General features: G+C 36.7%; 2 protein-coding genes across 2 annotated transcripts in view; both read right to left on the bottom strand.

The window, feature by feature from the left end:
* Nucleotides 1-1,446: 1,446 nt before the first annotated feature.
* LOC102083096 (uncharacterized) lies at nucleotides 1,447-3,995 on the bottom strand. Its single transcript, XM_019358863.2, has 7 exons — nucleotides 3,860-3,995; nucleotides 3,638-3,664; nucleotides 3,250-3,546; nucleotides 2,854-3,135; nucleotides 2,461-2,745; nucleotides 2,053-2,343; nucleotides 1,447-1,955 (listed from the first exon to the last, which is right to left on the bottom strand). The coding sequence occupies exons 1-7, from the start codon at nucleotides 3,942-3,944 to the stop codon at nucleotides 1,834-1,836; spliced, it is 1,389 nt and encodes a 462-aa protein (XP_019214408.1). The 5' UTR covers nucleotides 3,945-3,995; the 3' UTR covers nucleotides 1,447-1,833.
* Nucleotides 3,996-6,577: 2,582 nt separating this feature from the next.
* LOC102080880 (uncharacterized) overlaps nucleotides 6,578-27,336 on the bottom strand; it is a 41,028-nt gene continuing 20,269 nt past the window's right edge. The window contains exons 14-16 of the mRNA XM_019358862.2: nucleotides 11,866-11,932; nucleotides 7,910-7,950; nucleotides 6,578-7,819 (exon numbers count right to left, since the gene is read on the bottom strand). Coding sequence (XP_019214407.1) covers nucleotides 7,721-7,819; nucleotides 7,910-7,950; nucleotides 11,866-11,932 — 207 coding nt within the window. The 3' untranslated portion in view covers nucleotides 6,578-7,720. The remainder of the gene's footprint in view (nucleotides 7,820-7,909; nucleotides 7,951-11,865; nucleotides 11,933-27,336) is intronic.

Raw genomic sequence — 27,336 nt, forward strand, 5'->3', positions numbered from 1 at the left:
GACATTTACTGAAATTAAAGATGTGGCTGTGCAATCCAGTCAATAGAAGCCACAAACGAAACGAAAATAAAGGAAAAAAACATAATGAGAGAAGTACACAGACAATCTGACCAATAATTTATATTCTCTCTATTGCTGGAGTTCTTACAATACGTTTATTTTGTTTTTTAAGGACAAAAACAAAATCAGTGAGCTCTAAAATAGTTATTATTTTATTATTTATAAATAATTTACTTTTTATTGGTTTTATCATCTTGTTTGAACACACTATTTACTTCTTTATAGTTAATTTGCATCTCTGCTTTAACAATATGAAACCATTTGGGGATCAAACTTTAAATGAAATGTAAATTATAAAACACACACACAAAAGCTGACAATAATAAAATGTTTAACTTCATAATTAATCCCATTGTCAACACTGTATTCTTTTGAAATGACACCCATAATTTCTCTGAGGTGCCTCTGTTGGTATTCTTCACTCTATGAACAGAAAAAACAGACAGTACTTTTTGAACATTTTGGGAAATATACAATTTGCTAGCAGATAAATCCCGTCATGTCCAAGCTAAAGTACTTTAAATCTTGTTCATGCAGGAAACTTTTTATATTATACTTAAATATACTTTTGTTCCCTTTTGTTCCCTACTGTATATAAAATATGAAGGTAATTTGCCTTAAATAATTAAAGCTTAGCTATATGTGTTCAGTTTTTGTCCAGTTTACACATATAAATAGAATTTTATATTCTATAATTTTCAGTAATGTTATTCCAGAGCCATAAATTTATAATTATCATAATTTGGAAAAAAATATTACTAGAAAATAAAATAAAGGAGAATCCAGCTTTGATTTGTCTGCAAATGATGGCCTAGATATAAAAATGAAGGTAAATGTTAACAGATAATGTAGTACTTTTGTTAATCTTCTTTAACTAAGGTTGAAAATCTGCATAAATTATATCTTGATTATTTAATTAAAAATCCACTAGAGATCCACTATCTCCATAAAACAATAAAGCTCAGATTCTCACCAGCTCTTCTTCGAGTATAGAGAAGTAAAAATCCCATGACGATGAAGGCCACAGCTACTCCAGAACAACTCACAACAATTACAGTTATCAGCAGCGTCCCTGCAATGGAAATATTTATTAGCAAAGAACGCTATCATATGAAAGGTTTTGTTAACACTCACCAGTTAGTTAAACTGCAGGAAGGTCTTAAAGACATAAAAACCTGGATGGCCGCTAACTTTCTCCTTCTAAATTGAGATTAAACTGAGGTTATTGTACTTGGCCCTGAAAATCTTAGAAATATGGTATCTAACCAGACTCTTACTCCGGATAGCATTACCTTGGCCTCTAGTAACACTGTGAGAAATCTTGGAGTCATTTTTGATCAGGATATGTCCTCCAATGCACATATTAAACAAATAAGAAGGGTTGACAATATGTAGTATTTAAAAGTAGAATGGGAGATATATGTGTCAGCAGGTATAATATATGACCTATTGTGCTTGTTAACATAGCCAGTCTACCTGTTCTTTCATCTTGTGGTGACGGATCCATTGGATGTGTGTTATCTGAAAAAATGAGTATATACACATGCTGTCTGTCTGAAATGCAAAAAAAAAACCATACTGCAATCTACGTAAGTGTCATCACTTTACGTAAAGTGTATCAGAATCAGTTTACAGTTTCATCACCTGATACACATTTCTCTGAAGTTGGCATTATGGGCATTCCTGCAACGGTAGTAAATACACAAAAGTAGTACAAAATGATGATGGGACAAGAGTGGCAAACACTTACTTTGTACAGTAATGAAGGTTAGGTTACTGTATGGAGAGCCTGACCCTCCAGGTTGTGTCATAAAAAACGTAAGGAATACCACTTTTGTCCCCAGGAATGATGGTTACTAAATTCATGGTTCTTTTTCCATCCTTTAGATTTCCCCCTAAAAACACATTTAAAGCTGAAATATTACAGCACAAAACTTCTGTTGTTAGGATGCTGTATCAGTATATAATGTGATGAAAAAGAAGGTCACTTACTTTGTACTGTAATGGTTGACATGCTACTGTTCCGAGACTTTAACTCTCCAGGTTGTGCAATGTAAAAACAGATCACTTTAATTTCAGCAGGTGTCCTGAGATTTGCCATCTCCAGCAGCGTGGTTGCTGTCAGTGTTGTTAGACAGGAAAACCCTTTCACCGTCCCTCCACTCAAAGTGTAGAAATAACATTCAGGCACAGAAACAGATGAAGGAGTCTCACAGTTGAGTGTGACTGAGTCTGTCTCTGTGATCACTGGTGGATTAATGATGAGTTTAGGTGGAAGGGGAGCTGAAAAGTTGAAACATTAACTGCAGTTAGGATCACATCTGTGCCTGACCAACATGCATTCTTTGCTTTCACACATTAAGATAACATCAGTACTTTGTGGTAAAGCCGCTCACTCACTTTGGATGATGATGGAGGAATAGTCACTGTACAAAGAGTTTGACCCTCCCGTCTGGGGCGTGTAAGAACAACTCACTTTAATCTCTGCAGGTGGTCTGAGACCGGCCATCTCCAGAAGTTCAGTTGCTGTCTGCTGTGTCAGACAGGACAACTTTCTAACAGTTCCTTTACTCAAAGTGTAGAAATAACACTCTGAAACCGAAGATGGAGCCTCACAGTTCAGTGTGACTGAATCCATCTCTGTGATAGCTGATCTACTTACTGTCAGTGTAGGTTGGAGAAAAGCTGCAGAGACAGATTATAACATATGTGTCTGGAATAGGTATAGGGTGGTTTTGCTGCTTATTGTAATACTGTAACTAAAAGTAATATTTTACAGTCATATTTACTCACATCTTATGGTGAGTGGAGACACATTACTCATTGGAGACTGATATATAAAAAGGTAAAAACAGGTCACTTTTAATGTAACAGGTGCACTTTGATGTGCAAGTGATAGCATTTCAGATCCATTCAGTTTCTGCAAACAAGAAAAATTTTTGGCAAGTTGTTGTCCTGAAGTGCGAAAATAACAATCAGATATAGAAACAGATGGTGGAGTCTCACAGTCCAGTATGACTGAGTCTGTCTCTGTGATCACCTGTGGTCTCACTTTCAGTTTAGGTGGAAGAAGGGCTGAAAAATTGAAGTTAGGTAATTATCAGAGTCAGCACCGAGATGTAAATGATTCAGGTTCATGTATATACTGTAATTGCAATATATAAAGATCATGTCAGAAACGTTACGTACCATTTATGGCGATAGTAGATGGTTCACTGTCAAGAGATGTTAAATAAAACCCATCATGCTTTGCAACATAAGCACATCTAACTTCAACCTCAGCAGGTAAAGTCTTTCGAGCCATCCTCAGCAGCATAGTCCCTGTTAGTGTCTGCACACAGGAGGAGCCTGTAGACACTTTTTGACTTGCAATGTAGAAATCACACTGAGACACAGAAATAGATGATGGAGCTTCACAGCTCAGTGTGACTGAGTCTGTCTCTGTGATCAGGCATTTACTCAGAATCACTTTTGGCAGATTAAAGGCTGAAAAGTTAGAGGCGAACATAAGTGAATGAAATACAAATAATATCCACGATGGTGTCCAAGAAACGTAATACTAGACTCAGTGACTGACCTTGTGCTTTGACATCATCAAAAAAATCTGTTGGAGAAAGAACTGATTAAAAACAAAATGTTAAAAGATTGCTTCTCCCACTAAGTGTAATTCTGTCAGTCTAATATAATATACTGTAATTACATAAACATTTAATATTGTTTAAAAGCAGACATTAAATAGGTATCGGGTTAAATACAAAACCATTTCAAATACAAAGAAATGATAAAACGTTGAACTTACAGATGAGGATGACAAACAGCAGATGTCCAGCCATGATGAAGAACCTGAATCCTGTGACTGTGAAAACTACACCTATCTGAGTCATATGTAAATGTAGTTTTCATACTTGTTATATTTACTGTCAGGAAACCACAGGCAGCATCAGAATACATCATATTCAAAAGTCTACAAAAATACATATAGGCACTGTTTCCATTGCCAATAGCAACTTCATGTTGTGGCCTCATGTGGTGTTTGTGCGAAATAAGTCTGTGAAGGTTCTCAGTCAATCCAGGTCATGTTAGTCTAAAGAGGTTGGAAAGAAAAGCATTGGGACTTCTTTAAGTTCATTGAGGACATTTCACCTCTCATCTGAGAAGCCTCTTGAGTTCTAAGGTCAAATGGTGGAGAGTCCCAGATTTAAGTTCTAGGGGAGTGTCCCCCAAGGGGGTCATGAACCCCCTGTTGATTCTCTACCTAATCACACGTGCCAAGGTGTGAAAACGGGTGTAGGTCACAATTAGCCAAGGTTTCGCGTGAACCCGCTGTGAAACCTAGCCCCACCCTATCTTGTGATTTCCTCTGTTCAAAGATGGTAGTTCACAGTGGCAGTGAACAGAGGCGGTGGTTTACGACATCATCTGCCATCTATAATCCAGTTTTGAGATCCTTTCCTAGACGGCTTAACGCCCACTCACATCCTGCACCTGTTGACCTCAGGAAAAAGATGAAGACAATAAACATATTGGACCTATGTTTATTATTCATCCCATAGATGTGATGCAGAACAAGAAGAGGGACAGACCCCTCTCTGGGCATTATCATAATCATTTTGGGTTTTTTTGTTCTTTTTTAATGTACTTGAAAATTTTTTTTACTGGAATAAAACCAAGTGTAAAATCCAGACTTTTGCTAAGTGCCCTGTTGAAACTTATTTTATTATACTTAACAGTTATTCTCTTTCTCTTAACAAAATTGTCTTTTATAAAGATATAACACATTTTGGGGTCAGTGTAAAAGAAAGGCAGCTGTCAAATGTGAAAGTGAGGTCAGAGGTCAAATTTGACATGATATTAAATGCAAACTATAATGTGATATTTAGAATCCCAATATACCAGTATTATTTCCTAAAAGTGGTCAACACACACAAAGGCAGCAGAATTTAAAGCATAGTTTTAGAGATAAAAGACATTTCATTAAAGTTTGACCTTACTTGACCTTGAAGAAGAGGTCAGATGTCAAAGAAGGTGATATTTAGAATTCCCATATCATTCTCTTGATGTTTTCAGTACAACATTGCAGTAAGGAACATAGTTTTAACCCTCTGGGGTCCAGGGTATAATTGGCCGTTTTTGACTACTTTTGATTTTACCTCTGTATTTCACCTTTAAAAACTGTTTATCTTGCCTTGTTTGGTATCATTATTTTCAGCACAACCTCAAATATCTCTATATTTGAGTTATTATTTCATTTTTGCATACTATATTAGCACAATTAATCTAAATTCAGACAAAAAAAATTCAAAATCCGAGTAGAAAAGTAATATTTTTTACTGTAAAACCGACGAAAATGTTTAACAAATCCTTTTCATAACTTGAAATGCAAATAGAAATTGTACATTTCTAAAAATTATGCACAAGTTCTGCAAACAACAAAGTTATATGGTACTATTTGCCTAAAAATGCAGCCAAGGCCTCAGGCGCTTTTTATATAACCATTTAAATCTATTTACAGAACAATCAGGTGTGCTGCATCAAATAAGAAGGGACACAAATTATTTGTGCCAGTCCAAAAAAAATAGTTTGTGTTCGGTCTTAAACTGGTCATGTGATTTTGACCCGCCGGCGCGTCCGTTGACCCCAGAGGGTTAAATAGCTCTTTATAGCATTAATATCGTGTTGACCTTCAAATCAGTCTATTGATCTTGAATGAGAGGTCAGAGGTCTAATCTGACATGACATTTTAAGTCTTTATACGGTACTTTCTAAATGCTGACCATACACACGGCACTTGTAAGAATCAAAATTTCTAAGTTATATTCTGTCATTTTATGACCAATAAATCATTAACTCCACCTTGAAGACCTTAATGGAAGTAAGCCAAATTTGAATGGAATACTAACATGACCCCACTCTACACCCCTACAAAGTTTTAATAGTAACTTAATAAAAAACACATTTTGATAAACTGCAACAATAGCTTTCTGGGGACTTTATACCGATGCAAATGTGCTGTTACAATTTTAGTTCCTTACTTTTAAAAAACAAATAAAAAAAGATCTCTGTGCACAACCTTAAAAAGAATGAATCTGTCACAAAAAAACAAACATGCTGGGGCTGATGTAAATATATGAAGTATAGAAATAGAGGCTAGAGAATTTACTTCATCAGTATCTGTACAATAAAATTTTAAACAGTAAATTTTTTTCACGGTCACGCTTTTAGAGAACATGAACAGAAACAAATTTGCACAATGAGATGGTTTCCCTTTTTAGTATTGAAGTACATCCATATTTTTTTTTAAACTTTTTAAAAATTCATATGGATGAAATCACAGAAATTACCAGAAAGACAGTGTAGATTTTAACATGGCTTTATTTGTTCTTGTTTTAAAGCCAATGATATTTAAGAAAAATACTTCTTAATTTACAGTTTTGTTTTGTTTATCTGTGTGTGTGTGTGTGTGTGTGTGTGTGTGTGTGTGTGTGTGTGTGTGTGTGTGTGTGTGTACTTATGTGTGTGTGTACTTATGTGTGTGTGTACTTATGTGTATCTACTGTGTCCAGAAGAACAAAACATATCCTGTTACAAAAATATCTTAAACATAATACAGAAAATATTTAATGCAGCTGGCATTTGTGGTATAGGACTGTATTTCATGCTGTACCCTCCATGCTCACTAGAAACTTCTTGGCTTTACATATATTATCTCCCCTGCAACGTCTGCATGCAGTAATGCAGTTCTGCATGCATGTCTGGTGGATCGTAGTCACTATTAGAACTTCTTTCCTTCTTACACCAAGGCAGTTTTTGCTCTTTTTTTTGTCATTTTTTATTAACATTGAAGCACATGGTGAGGAAATTTTCTCACATGCACATATATTCTTCTCTTAGTTTTTAGTTAGATCTTTGTTTGGTTTTCCTCAGGGCTGTTGTAAATAATTTTTCTTTAATACAAATGTTGGCATGATTAATGTTGTATAGGAATGAATGCTGCCAACCTTTGCTATGCAAAATTCTGATATCCTTCAACCTCACTGACTACTGACATATAACTGTGATTGTAATTATTATTAACTGGTTTCAAACCAATATTCTATTTTATAAGACTGATTAAACTAAGAATTTATTTAGATTTTGCACTTATTTTAATGATTTTAGTTATTAGAATCCCTAAATTAATGGTTAATCAGTTAAAATTAGCTTAATTGTTTTTCTTCTTTTAAAGGTGGTGCCCTTATTAAGATCATTCTTAACGGGGTAGACACAAAGAAAGCTCCAGCATTTTTGCTGGCACTGCCCTTGTGAGGCACAGTGATGACATTATATGAAAGACTCCATAATGTTCTACAGAACACATTATGTAGAACACAGAAATGCTACTTGGATAATACTCACTGCACTGGTAATACAAAGCTCTGGGCTGACACCAGAAAGCAAGCCAAGCCATGCACATACAAATGTTAAATTGGGTTTAATACTTCTCTATTAATCTTTTGGAAATTATTGTCTTAAGTAGAAATATTATCCAGGTGAGTTTCCAACAAAAAGAAAGAAAGAAAGAAAGAAAAATACTTTCCTGTCTTATCTATATGGCTTGAGTGTGTAATGGCCATTCAGTCTTATCTTCTGTTTTATTCCAATTCAGTATTTTTGATGTGTTTCAGTGTGCCTGTAGAGTGCTGTATGCCAGGTCTGTTTTCATTGTAGGCGTTTCATCTGGCTCCTCAGGGATGCTGGAGTAAAAGTAGTATGCGGCAGACTAGAAAGAAAATAGAGCAAAAGGTTTTTACATCTGTGTCTTCTCTGTGGTAAACATATTAAATACTGAGGATGCACTTGTCTCACTTACATTCTCAGTTTGAGACTCCTGTCTTTTGAGTTGATTAGACCCTGTGAGTAATACAGAACCAGAGTTACCTTTATTTCACTTTGTATTTCTATGCATAAAAATATAATGTGTATGAAATAGGAAAAGGTCTGAGGACTGTGCTATAAAGCAAAATTATTGGTTAGCAAGGTAAGTTGAATATGAACAGGATATTGTAATGTCTTTTAACACCTACATCGCTATGGTAACCTATGCTGAACACATTACTGGTCCAAACCAGTCTTTGTATGAAATTTTGGCTTAAAATTGGCTGGAAGTGACATATTTTCACTAATTCTTTTTTTAGTAGTATCCTATAAATGCAATATAGTTTTACTACTGAAAGAAAACAATTTATATATAAACATGCAAAAAACAGCAGTAAATAAAGCCCAGCAAACTGCATGCCACATTGTCGTGCCATGTATTCATATTCAGATGGTGAAGCAGAAAATATATAACCTTTTTTATGCTTGGTCCTATTCTTTTACCAAACTTTTGCTTTGGCACTCTTGTAATTGCATCTACTAGAATTGTCATGGTTAGTGCCGTGCGGCGGGCAGGAGGGAGGATCCAAATGCAGGACTCAGAAACAGAGGGTTAAGCTTAGGGCGCAGCTTTATTGCTGAAAGAGCTCTTCATGGAAATTAACACTTACAAAAAGAAACCAAAACCTAAAACCTAAACTAAACTGGCACCGGAAAATAGACACTAAGGAACATGGGCTCGAAACATGACGGGAGAAACACAGCACAAAGAGAGGGTACGATGTGACAACAAGCAGGGGATGACATAGGACTAAAATACATGACGGAGTAACCAGGAAATGGCAGACAGAAGGGAAACACAGCTGGTACTAACTACACAGACAACACGGGGAACAGAGGCCGAACACAGGACTGTCAAAATAAAACAGGAAGTACATGGAAGAAAGATAAGCTCACGTTTCTTACCAAGTGTTTAGAGATTGTTTAAATAACTATCAGCGCACCATCAAGGTAGAAAGAGCAAATTATTTCTCCAAGATCATTTCTAAGAATTCTGGTAATCCTAAAGTTCTATTCAACACAGTCCTGCATCCCACCACTTCAGCCATATCTGAGACTGCCTCACACACGTCTGAGGATTTTCAAAAGTTCTTTACTGAAAAAATTGATAATATCAGAGCACATATCCCGCTCCCATCCCAAGACCCTTCTGAACCACCTACATGCTCATTCTTTTTCTCCGAATTTAAACCAGTTTCATTATCCCATCTTACTAATATAATAATGCACATGAAACCAACTACGTGCCCCTTGGATGTGTTACCTACACCATTTCTCAGAGATGTGCTGAAGACAGTCGGCCCTAACATCCTCGCTATTGTAAATGGCAGTATCTCAAATGGAACTGTTCCTCATTTGTTTAAACAAGCTGTTGTCCAGCCGCTTCTAAAAAAAACCTGGTTTGGATCTGTCAGTTCTTGGCAATTTTAGACCAATCTCTAAGCTGCCATTTTTGTCTAAGGTTCTCAAAAAAGTTGTCCTCCACCAATTATCCTCATTCTTAGACACACATAATATTCTGGATAAATATCAGTCTGGTTTCAGAGCCTTCCACAGCACAGAGTCTGCTCTATTGAAGGTGTTCAATGATGTGCTTTTAGCTGTTGACTCTGGAAAAAGTACAGTTTTGATTCTTTTAGACCTGAGTGAAGCATTTGACACTGTCGACCACACAATCCTATTAAAACCGTCTAAAGACGTGTCGGCATTCAAGGCTCTGCTCTAAAATGGTTTGCCTCTTACCTGGAGAGCAGATCATACTCTGTGATGCTGGGTAACAAATACTCTTCCCCAGCTTCACTTACTTGTGGAATACCTCAGGGCTCTATTCTGGGCCCTGTCTTATTCTCCTTATACATGCTCCCTTTAGGCTCCATTTTTCAGAAACATCAGATCTCCTATCACTCTTATGCAGATGATACACAGTTCTACCTCTCTCTAAAACCAGGTGCTGATAGTACACTGCAGAAAGTCTCAGTGTATGTCTTAGCGACATACATTGCTGGATGTCTCTGAACTTTCTCAAACTAAATCACGACAAAACCAACATTATAATTTTCGGTAAGCAGGACTCTATTAGTCTTATAAAGAAACAATCTGGGCCCATTATCAGCTAATGCACATCCCCATGTAAAAAATCTTGGTTTTATTTTTGATTCTACCCTCAAGCTGGACAAGCAAATAAATTCAGTTGTTCGTGGCAGTTTTTTCCAACTCAGGAGTATTTCTAAACTCAAAAATATCCTGTCATCTAAAGACCTGGAAACCCTTATCCATGCCTGCATATCATCACGTCTTGACTATTGTAACTCTCTCTACTTAGGCATCTGTCACTCCAGCCTGTGCCGCCTGCAACTTGTTCAAAATACAGCCACAAGGCTCCTAACGGGTACCAGAAAGAGAGAGAGTATTACTCCGATACTCGCATCTCTACATTGGCTGCCAGTTAAATATAGAATTGATTTTAAGGTTTTATTATTTGTTTTTAAAGCTCTCCATGGTTTGGCTCCAGGTTACATTTCAGATCTTCTTAACCTGCACTTACCCACTCGAACTCTGCGCTCCTCCAGTCAGATGCTGTTATTAGTTCCACGCTCCCAGTTCAAATCTAGAGGTGACAGGGCTTTCTCCATTGCCGCCCCGAAACTCTGGAACAGTCTTCCCCCTTTCATAAAATCCTCTTCATCCTTGGAAGTCTTCAAATCAAATTGAAGACCTACCTATTTTCGAAGGCTTTCGGATCTCTCTGACACCTCTTTTATTCTGTTCTAACTATTCTGGTCTTTTATCTCATTGGATGATGTTTGCATGTGTATACACATATACATGTATTTTATGTTCACTTATGTGTGCTTGTGTGTGAATGTGTACATTTTTGTATATATAGTTACATATTTGCATGTACACATATACTTTTTACAAACTTATATGGATGTCTTACAATGTTTCTATAATGTTTTCATTTTATCTATTTTAATTCTTTTTATCATATTATCCCTCTGTTCAGCACTTTGGCCGGCACTCGATGTCTTTTAAATGTGCTATATAAATAAAAATGACTTGACTTGACTTGACTCGACAGACACAGAGACCCAGACTAGACACTGAACAGAAGGACCACAGAGTACAGAGACAGGAGCGACAAGAGACACGACTGACTGGGGAACAAGAAGACAAACATAAGGACAGAACTAAACCTACACTAAACATAGGGGCACCAGAACTAAACCTAAGAACTGGAATTAACAGAGCAAAGAGGGACTAGAGCGCTAGGAATAAAAAACAGAAACCAAAACACTAGTAATCATAAACCTTGATGAAATCAGAACACAGGGGCACTGACCCAGGACCGTGCAAGAATACAGATTAGAAAAGTGATCAGTTACATTTGTAGACTGTTTGTCACCATATCTATTTGATAAATAAAATGAATGTCACTTTGATTTAGAGACAAACTACAGTAATTCCCATGTCTGCTTTATTGTTTAGGGTCATACAGTCTAACCTTTTAGAGCTTTTCCATACAGCTGTTACATAAACAGCAGCACCAAGAGTACACTGAGTAGTAATATAAATAGATTAACATGTTTATTTTAGTGCTCCATGCGCTTGTGATGATCTTGTGAATGGTTATCATGATGACAATAACCATTGTCATGACACCTGTTATCTCCAGCTGGGGTTTTAGAATGTTTTAAGTCCACTAATGCAAATCAATTCTGGCTATGTTGATCTTGGGTTGTAGCATACCCCTCTGATATTCATACAATAAGATTGTTTTGTTCTATAAATGCTTTGTTCATTCAATTATATCATTTTGGTTCCTCATCAAAATAATCTTAATTGTTACACAACTGTAACAAACCTGTGAGCACAAAAGCAGCAACTCACCGTTAGGTGGGTCATCAACAGGGACTAAACTGGTCATACTGTAGACTTCAGAATCATTCGGAGACATCTTGTTTGATAACAGAAGAAATGGAGAAGAAGAGAAGTCATGAATGACTTGCAATTAAGTACATGAATTATTAGTAGATACAAGGAATTTTATTACAACAAAAATAAGAAAGAAAAGTACCCATCCTCCTCGGTCAGTTTTTTTCGTGCTTGAAAAATTACCTACAACAAAAGGCAAAACAAAAGTAAGCATATAAAACTACCATACAAAAAAAACAACAACACTCAAGGACATCGTGGTCTGCAGCACAGCTGTGAGGGAGGCAGTCGCACCTGGATGGCATGCAATCATGCCTCGCCAGCTTTAAAGTCTTTATTGGGTCCTGAGTTTGTGTTGTTGTTTTGATGTGTTCGGCTGCGAGCTGAAAAGCTGCAGCTGTGTGTGTGTGTGTGTGTGTGTGTGTGTGTGTGTGTGTGCGCGTGTGTGTGCGTGTGTGTGTGTGTGTATATATATAAAGTACAGCAACCATTAGTAAAGTGTATGCTGACAAGCATGGAAACTTGGCTGGGTCTGCCGTGGATTTATTGCACACATAATACCAGAGGTGATTAAATATTTAATTAATTTAAGTCATTGTGGATGTGACAGTGTTGTTACATCAGGGCAAAAAAGACAAGCATTAATTCTCAAATTAATTAATTGTCTGTTAATACATGCTAAAGTAAAGTGATCTCTCTGCTTTCATCAGCAATCTGTCATTAAGCTTCTCACATACCTGTTTGCATCCATCCAAACAGGTTCTTAAAAAAAAAAAAACAAAAAAAAAAACACTGCCATTTTGTGGCAGCTGCTGTCTATTCACTTATAAATCAGAATGATACTTGATACCAGACCTACTCAAATCTATATGGGAATGGGCATTCTCATGTGTGTGTGATAGAGGTGGGCGGACTGAGTTAAATATCAATGATATACTAAAGCAGTTGGATCAATACATGTTTCTATCCTGTATGTATGCACTCCACTGAACTGTGTTAAATCAATTTTTCATTTTTTGTAAATGAAAAATGAAAAAACTCAAACATACACGTTGAAAAAGATGCAAACTTTTTTCTGTTGACTGTCACATCAATTCTTTTTACCCTATGCTGGGCGAGTTAATATATTCACCGGTGTGTTGAAGCAGTGAGGTACAGTGTTGGTGCGGAGCAGCTGAAACATAATGCTGAGTCTTAAGGAGGAATAAGAAAATTGTGGGAAAGCGTGTAAGTATGGAAGAGAAGTAAAAGATATGGAGGTCAGAGGAAATCAGTCGGTTTATGAACAGAATGGCGGTGGGGCTGGTGGATTTTGTGTATAAACTTTTTTATAATATAGTGTGATCAGAAATACTTCAAACTGTAGAAAAGGTTTGAGGCTTTACATGACATAAGGAATGATTACTATCCTTACCATTTCTTCTTTTCACACAGACAAGAGCCATTCCCAGTGAGATGACGCCCATGATTACACCAAAAACAGTTGCAACTACAGGTAGAAGTTTATGGGCAGGAAGTACTAGAAAAGCACAGACCACAAACAAGTGTCAGTCTTGCTTCCATTTTGGTGGAAGTAAAGAAGAAAGACATCTACTGTTAAAAACCAACAAATCTCTTATTTTATGGTCTTGAGAGCAGCAAAGTATGCTGAATGACATGTAGGCAAAGAACAAACTTCACTGATATGCAAAGCAAAACCCTCCTAGTATGATGAATACACAGTGCAAGGAAATTTCACTCACCTGAAGATGTCCTTGGTGTGGTCACAGAAGAAGTCGTCCCCACTGAAATGAATATCTCTAAATGTCAAAAAACACCACAGCAATTGACCGAAGCATTTTTATTCACTTGTAGAAATCTTACCAATTGTGTGAATTGTAATTGTGTGAATTGTAAAGTCCATAGAAGGAGGAGGAGCAAAGGTCAAAGTGTTTTTTTCAGCTGCAATAAAAGAAGATTGTGTAGTGATTGTTTCATTATTTGAGTTTCTTGTGGATTCACCACAAAAGGCATTTTTCTTCCACTACTGCAAAACTGTCATACAGCAGCAAAGTGTCAATGTTTTACACTTAACTTTAAACTTTCAAATTCAAAACAATGTTGTAGGGCTTTAATACTGATTGAGTGATTCGAATACTTTGATTATAAAAAACTCTCGACACAGTCTTTGCTTCAATGCTTCCTTTAACACGCGGCTCTGTAGTGCTCCGATGTATTAAACGATGTAAACGCGACTAGAACAAGACCTGCAATACAAAAGTATTTAGAAGCAGTGTGTGAATAAAAGGTTTGACAACATTGATCCTACACACACTGATAACACAATAGCAACAGTGATGATGACGCTGACACAGTTTAACATGGAGCCGGAGTTTGTTTATGGGCAAGAGCAAAGAAGTGGAGGTGTTACCAAGACAGTGAGCTCAAGGTGAGTGAAACAAAATGTGTTTTTAACGTTAAAACAGCAGCGATGTTCCTGTAATCACCATTAAAACCTTTACTTTAGCGTGAGTCCCTCAACAAAGCACCTGATCAACAAACTTCCAACGTGAAGAAAAGCAAACTCTGCAGCTGCTCCATCCACTGCCATTTGTTTTAAACAGAGAAAAAAATCTGCAGTAAGCCTCCACAAGTACTATTAAAACATGCAGGTGAACTGAGTCTGAGATCAGACTGGTTAAAACATACAGCTTGCTGAAGGCTGACGGTAGCAGTCTTATTTGACATGGAAGTGGTACCTGCAGCAAACAGGGGCTAAACCGTATTAACTTGAAGACTCTTGTAACATTTTTCACGCTGAAAATGAAATCATATCAGATAATGTGCTAATTAAACTGCATTAATATTTAAAAATATAGGAATAAAAACTTTTTTAACAACCTAATAAAAATGTAAATGGGCATTTAAACTCTGATCCACTGACCTGAGAGTTGTTAGGTTGGACACTGAATTATTATTAATATTTATTATTAACATCTAGAACATCGTATCATCTGTTTTGTGCCTTAGTTTAGATTACACATATATCTTGCTTTGTTTTATTGGACCTTTGACTGAACTTTAAACTATTTATAAATGTTTTAATTTAAGATAAAGCTTTCTTAAAATATATTTTATATAAATACACACACACACACACATATATATAATTTACAAATACAATTATTTTACAGATCTTATATCTTATATGCAATAAACATTACAATTTCTAAAATGGAAGCTTACTCAATAACTAAAATAATCGGTAGCTGAAGCCCTATAATACTATTTTACTGTCATCTGATGTCATTGCATAACACATAATGCACTGTAAATACATCCATCAATACTCAGAATTCTGCTCCCTGGACGGACTTAAATTAATTCAATAGATAGGCAGATTATTTAAGGATGGAAATATATATCACCTCCTAATATCTGGTACATTACATTGTTAAAGCTAAAAAGAACCTTATAAACATCAGTTTTCAGCTACCCTTTTTCATTTGTAGAAATAAATGCACATGCTGTAATGAGGTATAGTAGAGAGCAGCACATTGTGATCACTTACTTTGTATGTTAATGGAGGATATGTTGCTGTGAGGAGACTGGTATTGTCCCCCTTTATGCTGTGACATGTAAAAACATGCCACTTGAACCTCAGCAGGTGAACTCTGCTGTGCCATAAAGAGGAGCTCAGTTCCTGTCAGTGTCTGCTGACAGGAGATGGACGTAGATTTTCTTCTTCTCATAAAGTACAAAAAACACTGAGACACAGAAACAGATGATGGAGTCTGACATTTCACTGTGACTGAGTCTGTTTCTGTGATCATCATTAGATTCATTGTCAGTTCGGGTCGAGGAGCTAAAAAATGTAAAGATTTCTCAAGTTAATTAAAGAAATGTTTCATTTATTGAAACTGCTTATGTATCTTATGCACATTTAAATTTTCCTCACACCTAAAACAACCGACAAGTTGAGAGAGGTTGTTGTTTTTTTCTACTGATACTGTTGCCAGACATCCTCATATTAGTTAACTGCATTAGTATTTACTCACTTTGTATAATAGCTGTAATTTCTGACATGTTACTCAATGGAAATTTTGTTTTAAATTGACTCTTAAATTCAAACAAATGGCAGTTTATTTAAGAATGTAACATCAGTTACATGTAAATGAAAAACTTTATAAAAATCAGTTTTTAGTTTCATTCTTTGGTTTATAAAAGCTAAAACTTTATGCACATACTGTACAGAGGTATACTATAGAGCAGCATGTTATGATCACTTACTTTGTATGCTGATGGAGGACGTGTTACTATGCAGAGACTTATGTGGTCCTCCTTTATGTTCCAATGTGTAAAAACATGTCACTTCCACCTCAACAGGTAAACTCTGCTCTGCCATAGAGAGGAGCTCAGTTCCTGTCAGTGTCTGCTGACAGGAGATGGACGAAGATTTTCTTCTTCTCATAAAGTACAAAAAACACTGAGACACAGAAACAGATGATGGAGTCTGACAGTTCACTGTGACTGAGTCTGTTTCTGTGATCACAGTTGGATTCACTGTCAGTTCAGGCCGAGGGGCTAAAAAATGTAAAGATTTTTTTTAGTTAAATAAGCAAATGTTTCATTTACTTAAAAATAAAATATATTGATAGAAACTGATCTGAGAGTTTTACTTTTTAAAATAATCAAGTTTGATACACATAAACAATTTCCTCCAACAACCCTTAAGTTGAGAGCAACTTTGTTTTTTGTACTGATACTGTAGACAAACATCCTCACATTAGTGCACTTCAGCAGAATTTACTCACGTTGTATGTTGATGGGTGACATGTTACTCTCTGGAGATTTAAGTATATAAAAGTAATAACAGGTCACTTCAGCTGTAAGAGGTGAACTTTGACGTGTCCATGACAGAAATTCAGACCCTGTCAGAGTCTGCAGACAAGGAGCTGCTTTATCAGGTTTATGTCCTGAAATGATGAAATAACACCGAGACACAGGAACAGATGATGGAGTCTGACAGTTCACTGTGACTGAGTCTGTCTCTGTGATCTTCTGTGGATTTACTGTCAGTTTAGGTGGACGGAGATCTGAAAAATTCAGGTACATGTTAGATTCATTAAATACATTCACATCTATATTATATATTTCATATTGTAGATTTATAATAATTACATTTAGATTCATAATTATTGCAAGTACTTAGATAATAACTAATCAACCCCATAATTACTATTGAAACATATTATAAACTGTTCATGTACTTTTGTGACTCACTGTTTATGGTAATGGTGGATGGCTCGCTGTCAGGAGATGTATGTTTTAAAGTATCAATGTGTACAGTGTAAGAACATCTCACTTCAACCTCAGCAGGTAAACTCTTATGTGTGATCTTCAGCAGCTCGGTCGCTGTCAGTGTCTGCACACAGGAGGAACCTTTGGACAGTTTCTGGCTTGCAATGTAGAAATCACACTGAGCCACAGAAACAGATGATGGCGTCTGACAGCTCAGTGTGACTGAGTCTGTCTCTGTGATCGCAGGTGGATTCGCAGTCAGTTCAGGTGGAACACTGACTGAAATTACATTTACACAGATGTTATTTCAAATAGTTTACATATGCACAAAAAGTATTGATGATGAGCAAAGTTGAGTTATTGTAGAGAAACTCCAGAGACAAAACCGAAAAATTAATAATCCCATACAGTGATAAACACATGAAACTACGACTGACCTTGTGCTTTAATTTCATGAAAGGAATCTGAAGAAGGAAAGAAGGAAAATACAAAATAGAATCAACAATAAAAAGATTCAAAATGTAAACTTGTGTTAGAGTTAAACAACACTTAATAGTAATAATAGGTGAGACTATATTTAGTAATAGCTGACATGAACAATGAATTATAAGAAGTTTAACTTACACATGAGAACGACTAGCAGCAGGAGATCAGCCATGATTAAAAGAACAATGTGAACGTGCAGCACAGACTACAACAGTCTGTCTGACTGCTCTGACTCTCACCTATATTAAATGTTAATTTTAGAACTTGTTTTCAGGAAAACCACAGTTTTCAAAGTGTCACACTAACTGGCCACAGTAAGACACACGCCACATACTGAGAACCTGCAATGATACACTTTTTAAACCCCCACACATATAACTAGAATATATTTAGTCATCCTTTTTGTAGGCACGTAACAGTTAAAGTGTCTGTTGATCACTTCTGTTGCTTTGCTTTTGTGTTTCTTAGACATGCTTATTTCTACAATGGCAGAACGATTAGTGGATACATGCTTTATCATATATGTCAAAACAACAAGTAATTTGGTTTTTAGTAAACGGATTATTAATTAAATTTTGAGATGTTGGTAAAAATGGTTAAAGAAATCTTTAGACACAGATGGGGATGCCATTTCCACCTGAATATCAGTATAGTTTTTGTTTTTGTTCACCAGCTATTACAAAACTTCCTTTGAAGAAAAATGCATTTTAGCATACAGTATAGCTACAGTTAGAGTTCATATAAACTATACAGCAGAGGTCTCATCATTACTATACACCATGCTATGCCTTGCAAGAAAAAATATGGCATAGGCATTCAACAACCTTAATACATGAGAATAAATGGACAAATAGAATTATAAATAACTTGTCTAAAATGAGACTATATAAAGTAAAAGAGGTTTGACTTCGAGGACAGACGTTCCTCCTAACTGCTGTTCAAATCTCCTCATTATGATGTTCAGCCAATCAGAAGAAAGTTTGTTTTAAAGGAAGCTAGCACAGGCTGTGGGTGAAGCAAGGCTTTTGTAGAGGACAACACAAGACAAGACAAGACCATATACACAAATAGGCGAGTGAACACGGGTAAAAGCAAACTAAAGTGAAACTAATGAGAGCAGAGAAGCAAATTACAGACAACAGCTGGAAGTCAAATGAAAGCAAGGAGTATAAGAAAACTAACCTTCCAAGTAAAACAGGAAAAAGACAAAAGATAAACAACAATACACACTAATTTTTTTCGTTGTCTGTTTCCTAAATGCTGGATACTTTTTTGTAATCAAAACTCAGAGAAACACAGAGACCAAATAGACCTGCTGTAGCACACTTTTAGAAACCCTCAACCCATATAATGATGATATTGTTAAGTTAAATGGAAATCTGGACACAGGCACAGAGCACAGAGGTGATCTTAAAAGGAAGGAATTTATTCAATAGGCGAGCAACAGTCTTTTCCTCAGAAATATGTTGGTGGAAGCTAAATTATGTATTATAAATGAGCTGTTCTCTCTCTCATGTGTTTCCAGACAAAATCAAAAGTAATTTTGAAATAATTGTCTCTAAAGACCTGCTATTCTCCTTTTTAACAGCTTGTCAAAAGATGTATGACATTTTATTCTTAAATAATAACACTGCAAAATCTCCAGTGTTAAATTGACACGATAAACTGTCTATATGACTCCACTCTTTTGAGTGTTAAATGAACATTTTTGACAGTGTTATATTTCTAACAGTAACCTAGTCAGTGTTAAAGATTAACAATGGCTAACATTAGCAGTGTTGATTCTCTAACACTGTAAAGTTACTAGCATGTTTAGTTATTTTCCAGTGTTAGAAAATCAGCACTGCTCAGTGTTAGTCATTGTTAATCTTTGTTACGTTCCCCTAAAAGGGTCCAGGCCATTAGGGAAAGTAACAAAAAGTGTCCGGGTCAGAAAAAGGAGACAGGGAGGCAAAAGGGGTTAAATTAAAGAGTTTTATTAAAGTTTCTATTAATAACTCAACTAAAAGAGACAGACAAGCTGTTATCACCATTTAAAGAAACAAAACAAAACTCAAGCGTTGGTCAGTAAACTGAAAAGTAAGTAAAGAGGATTAGTTGCCAAACACACTCCTCTCCACCAAGTAGGAGCAGAACACACACAGCTCACTAGCTGCAAATCAACAAGGATCTGGCCCAAGAGCTGCTGCTCTTCTTCATCGTCTTCTTCTTCTTCTTCGTCCATTTTAATGGCAGCTTGCATCCATAGAAGTTGCATTACTGCCACCCTCTGGTGTTACTTAGACTGCATCTAGCTCTTTAAATCCTCTTAAATAATCCCGTACTTCTCAGAAACCAAAGAACCACTCCTTTCCTTTCATGACATCCTAGCCATTCAACCACGTTTTCAAACCTGAGTTCCCCCCTCATTCCAGTTTCTACCCTCATCATTCTCCTATACCATACCTCCTGCAGTTAATAAATACATGCTCAATTGTTTCCATAACACCACACCAATTACATAGCCCCTTTAAATGTTTCCCCATCCTAAAAAGAGTGCCATTCATGTAACAATGCCCTGTTCTTATTCTACACATAACAATCTCCTCCCTCCTATTCAGTCTTCTATTTCTTTTACTTCTACTGTATTTTGTACCCTATACAATTGTCTCCCTCTAGTTTCATTATCCCATGCCATTTTCCATAACTTCTTACTTTCACTCCAAACTATACACTTTCCTTCAGATTTAGATAATGGTATCCGTACCTCTGCGTCTACTCTTTTAATAACTTCCTTAGGCATTCTATCTGCTTTTTCTGGCCCTAGAGCTCCGCTTTCTCTGGCCTTAAATACCTTTAACTGCTGATGGGAGTCAGCTGTACAAAAGAAAAAGGTGGCACCTAAAGCAGAAGGACAGTAGGACACGCCCACACAGGCAACTTCAGGAGAAGGCCCAGCTCATCAGGAGAAGGCCCAAAGGGCAGCTCATCTCTGTGATGCTTATCAGAATAAATTTGTGGGTACTTTGTGATCAATATCTAAGACAAATCAATCGATTTAAATTATTGACTTCTCAGAATCACACAGATGACAGCAAAAGGTTAACCAAACCTGCAAAAACAATAAACTGCATCTTCCTGTAGAAAACATTTTACTTGTAATTAAGGTTTTTAAAACTCAATTGTTATTATTATTATTGCTAATTTCTGTGTTTAACTAAAAACTAATTCACAAGTGAAAAAGCTTTATTAATATGATTTTCTTTTAAGATATGATAGGACAAGAGTGACAGTCACTTACTTTGTACAGTAATGGAGGTTAGGTTACTGTAGATGAAGAATACCTTAATCAATCCTGTCCCCAGGAATGAAGGTTGTTAAATCTGTGGTTCTTATTCCAACCTTTAGATAAACAAAAACTGACATGTTACAGCACAAACGTCTGTTGTTAAGGTGCTGTATCAGTATATAATAATATGGAAAAAAAGAAATTTGTACTGTAATGGTCAATATGCTATTGTAAATAACATTCAGGCACAGAAACAGACGAAGGAGTCTCACAGTTCAGTGTGACGGAGTCTGTCTCTGTGATCACCGGTGATTAATGATGAGTTTAGGTGGAAGAGGAGCTGAAGAGTTGAAGCTTTAACTGCAGTTAAGTTCACATCTGTGCCTGACCAACATACTGAAAGCATGCTTTGCTTTCACACATTAAGATAACATCAATACTTTGTGGTAAAGCCGCAGACTCACTTCGGATGATGATGGAGGAATAGTGACTGTAAAAAGAGTCTGACCCTCCCGTCTGGAGCGCGTAAGAATAATTCACTCTCCATGTGGTCTGAGATTGGCTATCTCCAGAGGTTTAGCTCATGTCAGTTGTGTCAGGCAGGAGAACGAACTTTTCTTTTAACATATGTGTCTAAAATAGGTATAGAGTGGTTTTACTGCATATTGTAATATTGTTGTCTGCACACACGGAGACTGATATATAAAAAGGTACAAACCAGTGACTGTAGAAAACATGGACGACGTGACAGCTCCCCAAAAATGAAACCAAAACATCTATCGCCCCCTGGTATCTATATTTAACTCAAGCCCTATTTAATGTTGTTTTTTTTTATAAAATATTAAATGTTTATGTAATTGTAGTATTTTACCTTAGACTGACAGAATTACACTTAGTGTGAGTTGCAATCTTCTAACATTTAGTTTTTAATAAATTCTCTCTCCAGCAGATTATTGTTGATGATATCAAAGAGTAGGTAGTCAGAGAACCTAGTTTTTACTTTCATGGTCACCTGTCTGATGTGGTGATGTTAGCAGCCTTTCCTCCACCAAAACTGACTCTGAGTAAATCCTTGATCACAGTGACAGCCTCAGTCATATTGAGCTGTGAAGCTCCGTCAGTGTGATTTCTACATTGCAAGCCAAGTGTCTACAGGCTCCTCCTGTGGGCAGACACTAACAGGGACTGTGTTGTTGGAGATGGTTAGAAAGATTTTACCTGCTGAAGCTGAAGTTAGGTGTGCTTATGTTGCAAAACTTGATGCTTTTCTTTTTATGTCTCCTGGCAGTGACCCATCTACTATTGCCATAAACAGTAAGTAACTGTACTGGCATGAACTTCATATATATACTGCAATTATAGTATATAGAGTGACTTGAATCATTTACACCTTTATGCTGACTCTGAGAAAGACCTAACTTCAGTTTTTTAGGCCTTTTTTCACCTAAACTGAAAGCGAGACCACAGGTGATCACAGAGATAGACTCAGTCATACTGCACTGTGAGACTCCACCATCTGTTTCTATATCTTAGGGTGACCAACCGTCCTCTTTTCCCCGGACATGTCCACTTTTCACGTTCCGTCCGGGGGGATTTTCAAGATCAATAAAAATGTCTGGGTTTTTCTATAGTCCGACAGAGGACCCATATGTGTGACGTCATCCTGCTGCTTTGTGAGCGCTTGTTCTGTGCGGACAAACAGCGAGCAGCAATGCGCCTAATGGTGTTTAAAAGATCCCAAAGTGTGCATCTTTTCAGACGAACTGCAAAAGAAATTTTCCTCATACCGTCCCGGTACTAGTAATTTTTCTTATGCAGAGGAGGCATTATTTCTGTACCATTATTTGTTATTCCAGAGGCTTTTAAGCTATTTTTTTTTTTGCACTTGTTGTCTTGTAAAAGCCTATATTATATATTTTATTTCACAATTCATTAACTGCACAGAGAAGGCATCAAAATATGGTCACCCTACTATATCTGATTGTTTTTTCCACACTTCAAGGCAACTGTTGCACACTTGGATTGAAAGGAATTGCAACCAGTGTAGCTTTATGAGTTTGCCTTTACTGTGCCTGCAAATATATAGACACAGTCTTACACAGCCCTTTTTAGGTGCACTGCCTTATGGTTAGTCTTTAAACTCAAATGCTAATACTCCTTACAGTAACATAAATGAAATAACATAAACAAAGATAGTGTAATTCACCAGTCTTCACCCACTGTGATTACAGCCCGACACCGGTATAGGTCCACTACAGCGCCACAAGGTTTCCACAAGCATTAGCGAATTAGCTCTAGCTGCTAATCGTTAGCTTCATGACTATCGCTACCAATGAGTATATACTAATGACACATAATGGGGATTAACGGCCAACTTTCCCACATTCTCTGCAACCTGTGGGCTCATCTTTAGGAACTGAGGAATAACTACCCTTCCCATACCATGTCTTATTGGAGACTGTGGCACACATTATTTTATAACAACCAACGAAAATAACATATCTGAACAATCAGAACATTTTAACCAAATATAATATTTTAACTAAAGATTATGGGGGGTTTCTTGTTTTGTCCACAATGCCTCTCTTGTCCTTACACAACAACTTGCCAAACGATTTTCTTGTCTGCAGAAACTGAATGATCTGAAATGCTATCATTTGCACATCAAAGTGCGCCTGTTACAGTAAAACTGGTCTGTTTGTACCAATGACTGTAGAAAACATGGACAAGGTGACAGCTCCCCAAAAATGAAGCCAAAACGTCTCTATCGCCCCCTGGTGTCTGGCTGCAGTATAGGTCATAAACCCCGCCTCCTCCATGTTAGCGGATGGGACTGCGGTCAGACTAAAATAAATTAATTCTCCTCAGATACATTTCTTCCAAAGCTTCTTTCTTTTCGTTATCAATAGTTCTCATCACGCTGATTTATGTCCAAGGGCTCTCCTTTCCCATTAGTTTTGTTCTAATTCCTACTGCGGTGATATTAAATTGGGGTGTAACGTCATCATAACAGCTTTGACTGACAGCTGCAGTCACGGAGAAACTTGCGTATCTCTGTTCGGGAATAGCAGATAGAGCGTAGGGTCTGAGAGGACAGCCAGCGTTTACGTTACGAAAACACGACCGAGTAGTGATGGCCAAATGAAGCTTTCTGAAGCATTAAAGCTTGTATTGAAAAACCGTTCATTACTCGAAGCTTTTCAACAGTATTCTCCGGTGACATCTGGTGGCTAAAAATATGAAGAGCAGATTGAATCTACAAAATAAAACGGACTGCTTCATTTTGACTGCCCAGTTCTGTTTGATATTGGGCCACCGTTGTGTTGTTTTGAACATGTTTTATTTATTTATTTATTTATTTGGGGGGGCTGAAAAAATTGTCTTGTTTATTTGTTTAATAAATAATTTTGATCAATAAACTTTCCTTGTTCAAATATGTGCCATGGTGTGGTCTTTCTTTACTTGTGACTTCTTGATATTGGTAAATACAATAAGTGAAAAATACATATAATATACATATAATAATGTACAACACATTATGGAGTATGCTTTTGCTGTGAGTTCCTGCCTCCATGTACTTATGCAATTAATCACTGGACAGCTGGACAGGTATGTTTATAAATATCATTATATTAGGCCAATTTTCTTTTACATATTTTTGACCTGGGGTAGGATCGATTGTGAACTGGAAAGGGAAAATGCTTATAAATAGGGGTGGGTATCGTTACTGATTTCTAGAGTCGATTTGATTCGATTTGAATCGGGGAAATTTTGTCTCAGGCAGTCAGAAATATTATAATTCTGATCACTTATCAGTAAATATCCATATTTTAATATCTATAAAAAGAAAGCTGAAACTTGTGAGACTTCATCAGAGGGGTAAACATCACAGCAGATGCCTTTGTGTCAAAGTAACTCAGAATAAAACACAGAAAAACATGAAGGAAATTTTCCTGGCCTGGCTTTTCATAGCAGGCAACCTTAAAAATATTCTGCAGTAGAACAAAAACTGAAGAAAACCATGAATCAACATATGAACATTACCTGATGCTGCTGAAGTAAAGCAGAGCAAAGTTACAGAGGTCTTTATTAGAGATACAGCTAAGCATATTGCAATTTCGCATAATTTTAAAAAGTTTAAATTTCTTCAGTATTGAACAGCAGAAATGAGACTTCCTTGTCAGAAGTCAGTACATACCGGTAGACCGGTGGGTAATAAGCAAGCGAAAAATGCAGAAAACAGAAATTTTTAGATGGGAAACTGTTCTTGAAGTACACTGAGAGAGAGAGCTGTGCATGAAGTGTGATTTTAGCGTGGTGGAAGCAAAACAGCAAAAGTAAGAGGGAATTCATTATGATGTTTATCTGACGTGGAATGTGAAGCATAGTTTGGATCTTCTTTTGCTGCTGGTTCAGTCAATTTTGTTTGGAGAGCGATGAAACCTGCAGCTGCAGAATCTACCGCAACCCCCCCCCTCCCAAAAAAAACGTAAAAACAAAGAGCGGACCCGCCGACGCATCAAAATCTGTGGGCTATCGGCTTTCAGCCCCGATGCAGTGTCCGTGCCGTCGGGTGAGAATCCGTAAACCAGCTCTCATTTCCCGTTTTAGCTGTTTGGTGGTTGTAGAAATTTTGTGAGGTTTAACGTGAGATTCTGGCATTTCAGGCAAAATAAATTTATATTTAAAAATCGATTCAGGATTTTAATGAATCAATATCACTTTGATCAACCTAGAATCGATTTTAATCGGAAAATCGATAATCAAAACCCAACCATACTTACGAACTTCGTAAGTATGGTTGATCCATTTAAGGTAACCCTTTAAGCCTTAAAGGGTTACCTTAAATGGATCATTACCTTAAAGTTTAAGGTAATGATCCATTTAAGGTAACCCTTTTTTCATTTTTATTTAATAAGAGAACTTGTTTCACTGTGCGATGGCCAAGTCTGTTTCTTTTCTTGGAGATAATTTTTCCTGCCTGAGGAAAAATCCTGTTGTATGGAACAGAAGAGGCTGAAGTACATAGAAACTGCAATGCAAGTAGGTAGAGATGCAGGTATACGGTCTTCCAGGGTCCCACAGACTATCACCTAAAAAGAATACACAAAGAATACACTTAAAATGTTATTCTAAAATGTGCAGCAATTTAATATTAAATTGCTGCACATTTTAGAATAGCATTTTAAGTTTATTTTAAAAATACATTTTTTATTACATTAAATTTAAGTCAAATGGAAGTGTTTCTAAAGTTATATACTGTAATGATATTTACATTATGAAAAGCTGATTTTTGACATTTCAAGTTTTACACGTTTTCAGATAAAATAAATTGACCAAAATCAACTCAAGATACTCCCACACACGACAGAACCTCCCCATTTCCTCGCTGGCTCCGTTTCTCTCAATAGAATGATCAGTGGTTCGCTATCTCTCACTATCAAAACCAGGGGTCGGCAACCTTTCTGATAATGAGTGCCATCTAAAATTTCCTCAGAAGTCAATGTGCCATATGATTGCATTAGCAATGAATTTAATAACGCTCTATATTAACAGTTACACACTATATAGAACAACTTTATAGAATTATATTTGTTCACAGATGTTGGCAGCTATCAGCGAATAGTTATCAGCTATTTTGAAACAAAAAAAAAACACTTTTTATCCATAACAAGAACTCCATAACACCAAATGAACTGTACAACAGAAAATGTAAATGCTATTTATAGTCTCCTCACAACAATGATAAGAAAAATAAACTGGGCCAATATGGCATGTTTGTTAATACAGGGATACACATGTTAATCTGATCTCTGGTCTTCCACTCAGAGACACAGGTCTCCGAGTGTCCAGCATTCAGACGGCTACCTGAGGACACTCTTCATGTGAGAGAAACTCTGCTCACACAGATATGTAGAGCCAAATACTGTCAATAAGGCCTCTGCAATGTTCTGAAGACAGTTAAACTTGTCACGTAGTGATGTCCAGCAGGTGAAAATGCAGCTCCATGAACACGCACAGCTGTGGATTCCAGCTGCGTTCGTAGTTCTGCAAACTTTGACCCCCACAGAGTGGAGCTTTTCAGTTCAGTCACTTGCATTTCGATGTCCTCTGTGTCCAGCCAGTTACAGAGAGACAAATCTAGCTGCTCATTAAAACTTTCTTGTTTGATCAGAAAAAACAAACAAACAAAAAAAAAACCATTGGTCCATACACCTGAAAGTCCCGAAAACGCATTGTGAATTCTGTCTCGAGTCTATGGATGTATCTGTGTATTTCCACGGTGCTGATGCTGCGCTGAGCGAACAGCTCCTGAAGCATTTGAAGTTTTAGAATGTGGAAATTTCAACATCGATTGAAAAAACTGCCAGCTAGCAACGTCCCTCTCACCG

The sequence above is a fragment of the Oreochromis niloticus genome, linkage group LG5 (genome assembly GCF_001858045.2).
Source record: "Oreochromis niloticus isolate F11D_XX linkage group LG5, O_niloticus_UMD_NMBU, whole genome shotgun sequence".
NCBI classification, from domain to species: Eukaryota; Metazoa; Chordata; class Actinopteri; order Cichliformes; family Cichlidae; genus Oreochromis; species Oreochromis niloticus.

What these genes read in the sequence shown, in the direction of transcription:
- LOC102083096 (XM_019358863.2), bottom strand. Translation starts at nt 3,944, where the DNA reads ATGACTCAGATAGGTGTAGTTTTCACAGTCACAGGATTCAGGTTCTTC. An exon ending in ATCTACTATCGCCATAAATG is followed by an intron (nt 3,136 to 3,249) that starts GTACGTAACGTT and finishes TCAATTTTTCAG; the next exon opens with CCCTTCTTCCACCTAAACTG. An exon ending in TTCCTCCATCATCATCCAAA is followed by an intron (nt 2,344 to 2,460) that starts GTGAGTGAGCGG and finishes TCAACTTTTCAG; the next exon opens with CTCCCCTTCCACCTAAACTC.